The 9,911-nt window shown below is 43.5% G+C and overlaps 1 protein-coding gene across 1 annotated transcript; it reads left to right on the forward strand.

Annotated features, from left to right (window-relative positions):
- Nucleotides 1–2,889: 2,889 nt before the first annotated feature.
- LOC117868629 (transmembrane protein 45B-like) lies at nt 2,890–8,249 on the forward strand. The gene is made up of 5 exons (XM_034754754.1): nt 2,890–3,085; nt 3,468–3,680; nt 5,038–5,222; nt 6,750–6,895; nt 7,556–8,249. Exons 1-5 carry the CDS (start codon nt 2,902–2,904, stop codon nt 7,683–7,685), a joined length of 858 nt encoding a protein of 285 aa, XP_034610645.1. The 5' UTR covers nt 2,890–2,901; the 3' UTR covers nt 7,686–8,249.
- The last annotated feature ends 1,662 nt before the right edge of the window (nt 8,250–9,911 follow it).

Raw genomic sequence — 9,911 nt, forward strand, 5'->3', positions numbered from 1 at the left:
CATGGTATTGCTGCCTCCCAATTGGCTGACTGGAATCCTTGTAAGCAGAGAGCAGGCATTTGTGGCACAACTAGTCATGGGTACGTGCACATTCAGCTATTCGCAGAGATAACAGCCGGGTCCCCTCCTCCCATGCAGATGAAACCCAGTTCTTGGGAAAGGGGATGTGAACCTTGCCAAATTGAAAAGGGATTTGCAATGCCCTGTGAATGTTCATGTGAATGCCCCCAAAGAGCTAACAGTATAATTTTACATATGACACACAATGTGTTTAATAGACTCTCTGCTTTCAGATTCCCTCCCTAAAAGTCACTTCCTTTGTCTTAGCTTCTGCCACTTATCTCCCCTCTGGTGCAATCCATTTCCTCTCTGACCCCTAATTATATTTGGGGAAACAACAAATGCAAAACAAACACCTACAGTGTACATGTCCTGCAAGAAAGAAAATACAGTCTTCCCTTGGCACTGATTGACCTTTTTTCTCCTCCCTTCTCTGGGTGTTTTCCCCTTTCCTGTCTAATTTGGAATGTAAGCTCTTTGAGATGGAGACTTTGTCTTCCTATTTCTATGCAAAACATCTTGTTCACTTATGGCATACGTAGATTGTTCAGTGCACAGAGCTGTTAAAACATGGCAATCTTCAATAACACCCCAATCCTCTGCATGCAAGATAGAGTAGTCAGCCTGAATTAGATTGAGTGGCTTAAAATGTTCCTTTCATTGTCCATTAATTCACACTTACTATTTTAAATTTTATTTTGCCTTTCTGGCTGCCCATTAAGGTTTTTAAATTCATTTGGTCATTCTTCACAATCCTTCGCCAACCTAAATATTTCACAGCAGCTTTTGCTCCCTCCCCATTAACTCCGTATGCCAGGTTACTGATAAATATGTCTACCGGGCTAGATCATCAGCTGGCGTGAATTAACACAGCTCCATTTGGGTTAATGGAGCTATGATGATTTATGCCAGCTGGACCACAGAATACAATTAGTTCTAGTATTGATTTCCAAGAAAGCCTACTATTAACGTCTGTCCATGATGAGAAATATATGGGTATTCCTGTGTCATGTCAATGGGGACTTTTTTAGGTGTTACTTTAAGCTGAGACCCATCATAACTCGTACATAGGCGTCCTAAGTAAGAATGAAAGGTAGACCCAGGTGGTATGAAGGATAATGCTTTTATCTGAGCAAATAGGAGTAAAGAGGAGCCCAAACCAGAACACTTATTTGAACCAACTCCACTTGGAGAAAATGAGGCCAGAGCCAATCTGTCCTGACCTGGGTTTTGCAAAACACAAACCCAACCTTTTGAGGCTTTGTAAAGACTTCCAGTACCTGTCTATACCACACCCTATCCTTATTTTGAATTGCACACCTAACTACTCCCTAGCATGGGAGGACTTAAAAAATGTGCCAAGCTGTTTGTCTATCTAGATTCTGACAGCCCATGTGCTCAGGACTCTACAAACATTCCATCATGATAATCACTGCCCCAAGGGCTTCCCAGTATAAACTGGACACTCACATAGGAAAAGTTCAATATCATTAGAGTACCGTGGTGGATTATCATTAATCTTAGTGGAAGGAGTGTGTCGAAGATCTGACGAAAGAGAGGAAGGTTTGTGTGGCACAAAAGGGGTTGTGTTTTCCAGTGCAAGAATGACCCAGAAGAATGCATGAAGAAGAATGGAAGGGTACCAAAAGGCAAAAGGAAGGTTTAAGTAGCTGGAGGGTACTAAGAGGAAATGACTGTTTCTAGAGAATATTTATTTAAAGCCCAGCATGCGAATTGTAGCAAGCATTTGAATGATAACTCCTTGTGCATTCCTGTGCTCGCTTCTTGGACCTCTTGCTAAATCTTGAGTGCCAGTTAATATTCCTCAAAGTGTACAGTTTCCCAGAGAATGGCCAGAAATGCTCATTGGATCTCAACGTCTTCTGTTTTGATTTTTGTTTGTTTTTGTTTTATTTCAACCGGTTCCTACCTCCTGGCCTTGCTCTCTGATTCCAACACAGAAAACAATGCCCTCAGACATTAACTGTCTCCTTGTTTCTGAAGATTCAATCTCTAACTCTGGTGTCAATGCATCTCACATGCATGATGTGAGAATCATGCATGAACATGCCAATGTAGTCATTGTTACATTTTCCATACATGCTCTGTGATCCTTGCATTTTTGTACCTGGGACTGTAGGCTGTTCCCCAAAACCTGGGATGTCTGGTCATCTTAACTTTATAGAAATCTCATTTGTTTATCTCGGTTGTTCAGTATTCAAGTTTTAATGAAGCCAAAGTTCTCTGGAGCGATTAAGAAATCACATCCAACCTGGCTGGCTGGACTCACACCCTATTAATTACTTTGCTTGAAGGGAGTTAATGTTCCTAAAAATCTTACGTACTTGCTTTTTGCCAGCAATAACTTTGCTACCTTCCCATTAAAAATCATCTGGCTGCCATGCTCGTCTGTAAGATATTAGCAATAGAATGGTCTAGATAATTAGTCCTGCCACGAGTGCAGGGGACTGGACTAGATGACCTCTTGAGGGCTCTTCCAGTTCTATGATTCCCATAGCATTAAAAAGCCCCTGCCATGGGCAATCCAGTTATTATGCAAATCCTTCCCTCTTCTCCTCCAGTGGTATCATGGCTCTTTCTGTATTTCTTTTCCAGTTGCTGTTGATTACCACTCTGTTGTTATAAGGACAGAGATGTGCATTGGGATTTCACAGGAAGCCAAGTGCCTTGGTGTGACAACATTGCAGACTCCAGGACACAGTGTCTAGAGAGGCAAGGCTCCTCTGCGTCATCCTGTTGTCAAGGTGATCGATGACAGGGCGACTTTGAACATTTTTTTTTATCCTTTCAGGCCCAGGTATCCAGCAAGTTGGCTCAGTGATGTCAAGCTTCAAAGGCAATGCCCTTAGGGGCACTTTCTTCCTGGTCTTCGGGCTCGGTTGGTCTGTGAAATACCCGCTGAAATACCTGAGCCGGACGCCGAATGCAGACAGTCAGGCAAGTCGCTGGATCCAGAAACTGGATATCCTCGAAGGGGCAGCCAAAGCTTTCCTTGCTGTAGCAGGTAAGGACGGACTATTAGTCACTACTACTTTCCCCAGCAGCCCAATGGCCCATGAAAAACCTGCCATTATCATGCTGCGAGTAGTCTCTCATCAGAGACTCTGTGGACTTACCCTGTGGCAGAAAATGTATGATTCTGTTTTCAGACGCCTTCATTTTAGCATTTTATATAGAAGTCTTACAACATCCTCAAAAACAGCCAGGCAAACCCTACACCACCATACAAGCATGCTTTATGAATGGCATACCAGAAAGTGTCTCCAATGGATGATCCTAAACAAACTCCATTGGGACTTCTCATTCTCTCCAGCCTGGATGATATTCTGCTTCCTATCCTCATTCAGAAGGAAAAAACATGATCTGTATTTGCCTCTATTGTCTAGGGATGCTGGCTGAGCAGTTCGTCCCCGACGGCCCCCACATGGGTCTCTACAGTGGAGAGACCTACAGCTGGGAGAAGCTGACTAACTGGCAGTACACGACCATGTACCTCTTTTATGGCCTCTCGGGCATTGTGGATGTTCTCTCCTATTCCCCGCTCAAGCTGTCTCTGGGACTGGATCGCCTCTTGCTGTCCGTGGCTATGTTTACTGAAGGTGAGTAGTAAGTAATGATAAAAGGGCTGAACTGTTTGGCTGACTGAACTTTCAAATGACAGAAACTTGGTTGAGAACATAGCTGGAGATCTAATAAACTGCTTCACCAATCACTTGGTCACATTTTGATGGGATTGGATATGAAACTGTGGCTGGTCCCCAGGTTCATGTGAAAAGTCTCAGAGCCTCAATTGAAGCTCTCAATGCACGTGGCCCAAGGTTTGAACCTGCAATTAAACCTGGCCAGTTCGGTGAGGTTTTGTGTTCTTGTTGTTGTGAGCATTTTGCCCAGTTCTAATTACACACATCCAGCAGGGCAATGAAACAGTCCCAAGGCCTTTTGTTTTTGGTGGTGCAACATCCCAACTCGGCCATGTTGTGTGGACATCAAAGGCAGCAATAGCAATAGCAAATGTCCACTACCTGATAGCTAAAGAGGGGAAACAAACTTTGTCTAATAACCAGAAAGGCAGAATCAGCTTTGGAGGCATGGGAAACAGGCGTGCATAGGGCATTGCCTGAAGTGATGAGGTGGGTATTTGGAGGCTATGCATAATTTACAGCCACTAGATGGCAGTAGTAGTTTAGGGAGAGGAAGCTCCTTCCCCTCTCCCATGGACCTGTGTGTTTATGGGGAAGGAGGTTGGTTGTCTTTTAGGACCTGATCTAGGGTGACCAGATGTCCCGATTTTTACAGGGACAGTCCCGATTTTTGGGTCTTTTTCTTATATCGGCTCCTATTACCCCCACCCCCGTCCCGATTTTTCACACTTGCTGTCTGGTCACCCTAACCTGATCCTTCTCGTGGGGTGACTTATGGTGGTCTGTAGTGACCAAAATGGAGCTTCTTTTCCTTGGCTTGATCCTTGGCCGGGAAGAAATTTCAGTATTAAGCTCATTGTTATGCTCCGAGATGTGGACTGACTCTTATTGCTGCTGCTTGTTTTGGAGTGGGAGTGGGTACTGCAGGCACACCCGTCTGATGCCCTGTGGGGCAGACACTATAATCTAGGGCAAAAGAAGCTTTAAGCTCTGCCTTGCTGGAGGAAGCAGATAAAGTCTTGGGGTGCAATTTTTTTAAGCTTGGTACTATGGGGTATAATGTGTTATCCTCCTTGCCGCTCTCCATGACTGAAGATTATCAGAGTGGGGAGCTCTCACCTGATTTGTCCCATAAAATTCAAATATCCATCTTTGCCTAATGGACAGGTAGTTGCACATGCACAAAGCAGGAAAAAAATGTATCTATCTATTCCATTAAATGCAACTCACGCTTGCTATGGTCACTGATGAATCCTCTTCACTCACGGTCTTGATACATTTTAATTATTATGTAATGTGGTTTGATTTTTGGCAGGTTTCCTGTTCTGTTTCCATGACTACAATAATACCGCTCTGGATCAGCACCTCCACTCCTTGCTGCTCATCGCTATATTTGGTGGAGCCCTTTGCGCCCTGATGGAAGTGTTCCTGCGGGATCACACCATCCTGGAGTTCTTCAGAACCAGTTTCTTCATCCTCCAGGGATCTTGGTTCTGGCAGGTCAGTTGTTCTGATTTGATGCTTTCAGCTGAACTATAGGTTTGGTGGGGACAGGGAAAGAAGAGAAGGCAGTGCTGTTATTGTTTGTATTGTGATGGCACCTAGGAGCCCCAATCATGGAGCAGGACCCCATTCTGTTAGGTGCTGTACCAACGCATAACAAAAAGACAGCCCCTGCCCCAAAGAGCTAACATTACTCATTATAGACCAGTGGTTAGTATCCTTTAATTATTGGTGATCTTGTCGGGTGTTTCTTAGTAAATACCATGTAACCATATAGCTGTTCATTCTTCCAGATAATTTGGTAATGACACATTGGACCAAATTCTCTTACCTTCAGTGGATTTACACCATGGGAGAATTTTGCCCATTGGGTCCTTAAATCACTTAGCTCCTACTTTGGGAAGGAGCGTCCATCTGTGTTTGTACTGCTAAGCAGCTCTTGTAGCATAATGGTATGTTGCTCACCCAGTTTCACTGTATGGGGAAAGGACAGGGTAAGACCAATAAAAACTTCTTTAAGGTATTGAAGTCATTGTCAAAAAGGATTTAATCTCTGGATTCTATAGATTGGTCTGAATATTTCACTACATAAGTCATAGGTTTCATGCTCTTAGTTTGCACCGCAGCTACTATATGGAGACTTGAGTATGTATGCAATATTGACCACTCCAAGTATGACAAAATTTTTAATTGGGGGCCCCCCAAAATCAGGAGTAGAAAACTCACCAGATATTGTGAGACTTGCAATATAATTGTGAAAGTTGGCAACACAGTACAATATATGTACTTCAGGCCATGTCAAAAACCCATGAGCTGTAAGACCTGCATTAATTTTTCCAGTGGACAGGCCACCAGACGGAACCCAGTTCCTCACCAGCTCTGCCTGGGATGCACTGTACTAGCTTGGGCAAGTCACTTTGCCGCTCATTGCCTCAGTTTGTCTACCTGTCAAATAGGCATAGCATTCACCTTCCTTTAAAGGCTTTGTTTGTTAATGTGAGTATTTTGTTTGTTAATGAGTCAGAGACAGAATCATATTGCCTGACTCCAGAGCCTTTGTTTTAACCACTCTATAGAGAGATTTCCTAGACAAGAAATATTATAATCTTCTTGTGTCCAGCACCTTGGACTAGACAAATTCTAGTGCTCAGGAGAAGGGTTTGGGGGAGGGGAGAGCAGAAGGAACAGGCTAGGTCGAGGTTTGCCCCGTGTCAGTCCTTCTGTTCAGAATTGTAAAGGTGAACCTGGCGTCCAAAGAGTTAATAGAGACCGACGTATCATTAACAAATCCCCCTGTTTAAAAAGTTTGTCAAGCCAAGAGGTTGTTGCAAGCAGGGGGAATTGGTGAGGACTGTGGTTTGATAGTGAGCCAAGAGCATTCTGCTTCTAGTCAATGGGTGGATTTGTCCATTTCTCGACTAAATGCTGAGGCTGCCATAATAATTAAAAAGTGCAGAGATGTGCTAGAGGGGCTGATACCCATCTTTCGCTGTAAAATGACTAATCTTTTCTTCTTCTAACCAGATTGGGTTTGTGCTGTCCCCACCCTGGGGAGGGCCAGGCTGGGACCAGACTGACCGTGGAAACTTCAAGTTCCTCACCATGTGCTTCTTCTGGCATTACGCAGCTGCTCTTCTTGTCACAGCAGCCAACTCTGTTTTTTCTTATTGGTATGTGGTGGGGCGGGGCAGTGGCATGCCAGGACTAGACAACAATTTGCGTCTACTTTACAGTAATTAGTCATCATTTGTCAGCGGCAGATAGTTTGTGCAATAATTAGAGCTACTTCAATAGCACTGCAGTGCTATGCTGAGCAACCTGTTCACATGTTGCTGTGTGCACAGAATTCAGATTAGTACCAATGGGAGTGACATGCATGTATCAAGTGTAGGAGAGAATCAAAACAAATAAGCACCGCTGCTGTTCTATGGGTAACAACCTGTTTTTATGGTGGGTGCTTCCATAATAACTTAATTACTGTTGTTGCCCCAAAATATTTAATTGATTCTCTCATTGTTGACACAGGTAGCAGTGGGCTTTTAGGGAACAAACAGTCTGACTAGTTGAATATACCAGGTTAACATAACCAGACTGAAAGCATATGCCTAAATTAAAAGTCCTTATGCGACAAATGACGGTGAAGGATCTCATGTTACATAGAGTTGAACAGTTTTTGGTGTAACAAAGATAGCAGGGTTCCCAGACCATTTGATTTTGTGTAAAGTCACTAGGAGACAGGCTTGTTTGCCATAATCAGTTACTAAGCTAGATCAGTGTTTTATCATCAGGCCAGTGTGCACATTAATATTTTTATTTTCCTTTTAATGCAGGTACAGAAAGGCATGTCAAGCAAACTTTGGAAATATTGATGTCGAACTCGACTGTGGGTTTTGTTTACGGAAAGCCAACCAAAGCCCTGAACCTGTCCTCCTCCCAGAGGACGGGTTGGATGAAAAGTGAGGACTGGGCTGATTTCTCTGCTTTCCTGAGGATTGTCCCCTCGTTTAAAGCTCTTAAAATGAGATTTTTATTTGCCATTTTAAATAAAGTTGAGACTTTGTAATGGAGTATCTAAGGTGGGAGGAAAGTGCGCACACTGTCCCATTATGCAATATGTACAGAATTAAGGTGTAAGGATTTTCTCTTCCCAGCCCCCCATCGCTGCAGATTCCCTTATACCCTTGAGAGCTGAAATGTGTGCTGATTTTTCTTTTCCTTTTTAAGTTATTTTTTAAAGTAATATTGTACATATTGGGTGTAGACATTCAAATGTTACGACACTACATGAGCAAGTTGGCATTTGGAGTCTCATATCTATGTGGTTGGCTAAGCTATTTGTACCTCTTTCAGTTTCCAAATTGAATTGAGATTTAGCATGGAACTGTAGAGTTGGAAACCCTAGGCTGGCATTTCATGAACTACCCTGAAATGGGTTTGAGCAAAAGCCCTGGGTTACAGCTAGAGTACTGAGAGAGAGACAGGAAGGTCATTCTCTTGCGTGTGTTAATACGATATATTTCATTATTTTTGTGTACAGTATAATTTAATTATATAATTTTCAAGTACATGGGTCTACAAATAAAAATAGTATTTTAAAAAGGCATGTTTACGCACATCTCTTGAGCTAATGCACCAAGAAGGAAAAAAAACTGGTGTAAAAAAATGATTTTTTCCATCCTAAACATTTCTGAAATTTAGCTCACCACTTCTCCCCACCCCCGGCCACTCTACATATCAGTGGAAATGTCCAGGCTGGAAGCTCTTGCTATGGAAGTCTCCTAAAGGAAGTGATGGAGGTTTCATCCAAAAAAGGAGAAGTGCCACTCATGCTGGAGAATCCCTGAAAATTGTGCTATAGGGCTCATTCTTGCAAAAGCTTGGGCGCGTGAACTGGATGCGCTGGGGCTAGGTAGGCCTTTTCTGCCTCTGCTTTCCATGATTCTGTACACTTTGGAGTGGGAACAGAGAGAAGAGAAAATGAACCAAGAAAGAAGGTAAAATGGCCATTGTGCCCAAGCATTGCACAAGCAGAGATTCATTTAGGAGGTGCTTATCTGCCAGCCTATCCAGACTGCTAATTAATGTATTGGGGGGGGGGTTGTTAGAGGCATGCAACCCTCCTTGTGGCTATGGATACAGGCAGCATCTCCATGTTCCTACTACAAGACCTTTCTGCAGCTTTCAACACAGTAGATCACAAAGAGCGGCTGACCTGCTTACCATGCATGGCACAAGCCTCTTGAAGTCATACCACAGAAAAGAGTGAAACCCTGCATATGTTCTACTCCCCTTCCCTGAAGGCAGGCCTCTCCACCCACCACAACTGGACAAAGTGATGCAAAGCCCCAGGGTCTCACTCAACACATGAGTTTGTTAGATGAGTTGACCTGCTTCCCTCTCTGGAAGATAATGTATCACTTCATTCTAACCAAATTGGGTTTCTGCTGTACCGACCTTGGGGAGGGCCAGCCTGGGACTGGATTGACCATGGAAACATCATGTTCATCACCATGTTCTTCAGCTGGCACTATGTGGGTGCTCTCCTCCTCATTGCCACAAACTATGCCATTGTTTACTAGTATGTGGTGAGGTTAGGCCAGGGGAGAATTGTTGAATGTGGGTATATTACAGAAACCAGCCAGGATTTGTACCTATTGTGGCTCACTGACACACAGCTCTCTAAATTCCATTTGACCGGTACAGTGAGAGGTTTAACTTTGATGTGTCGACAAAACTCCTATTGATGCCAATAGCTTTAAGATGCACAGAGACACAGGACAGCAGACCCCTGCCGTTCCATATCTTTGCTTGATGCAAGGCAATAAAATATGTAGACTTGGACGTTATTTGACTGGCAGCTGCTTATTGAAAGGCTGAGGGCAATCTGAAAAGGCAAGCCAGAAGATGCAAAACTTGCAAGAAGAGAAGGGAATAGCATTGAAATACTCAACCAATTCACTGCTGCCAAAAGCATACATCCCAGTTGTTGTCTTCTCTAGGTCATCCAGTCAAACCAATGAAATGCTGGGTACATGCCAGGTTGGTCTCAGCAGCATGACTATTTGCATACAAGCATAACTACCGGGCAAGCCATTCTTCACTGAAGTGGTTTAACTAAAAGTCAAAGCTTTTGTACTATGATCATTTTGGGTAAATGGAGGCCAAGAGCCCCATTTTTGGTATCCT

This window comes from Trachemys scripta, chromosome 21 (genome assembly GCF_013100865.1).
Source record: "Trachemys scripta elegans isolate TJP31775 chromosome 21, CAS_Tse_1.0, whole genome shotgun sequence".
NCBI classification, from domain to species: domain Eukaryota; kingdom Metazoa; phylum Chordata; order Testudines; family Emydidae; genus Trachemys; species Trachemys scripta.

Excerpts from the sequence above, each read along its gene's own strand:
- LOC117868629 (XM_034754754.1), top strand. The coding sequence starts at position 2,902 with ATGTCAAGCTTCAAAGGCAATGCCCTTAGGGGCACTTTCTTCCTGGTC. Across the intron at positions 3,086-3,467 it reads AGCTTTCCTTGCTGTAGCAG|GGATGCTGGCTGAGCAGTTC; the intron begins GTAAGGACGGAC and ends TCTATTGTCTAG. Across the intron at positions 3,681-5,037 it reads CGTGGCTATGTTTACTGAAG|GTTTCCTGTTCTGTTTCCAT; the intron begins GTGAGTAGTAAG and ends GATTTTTGGCAG.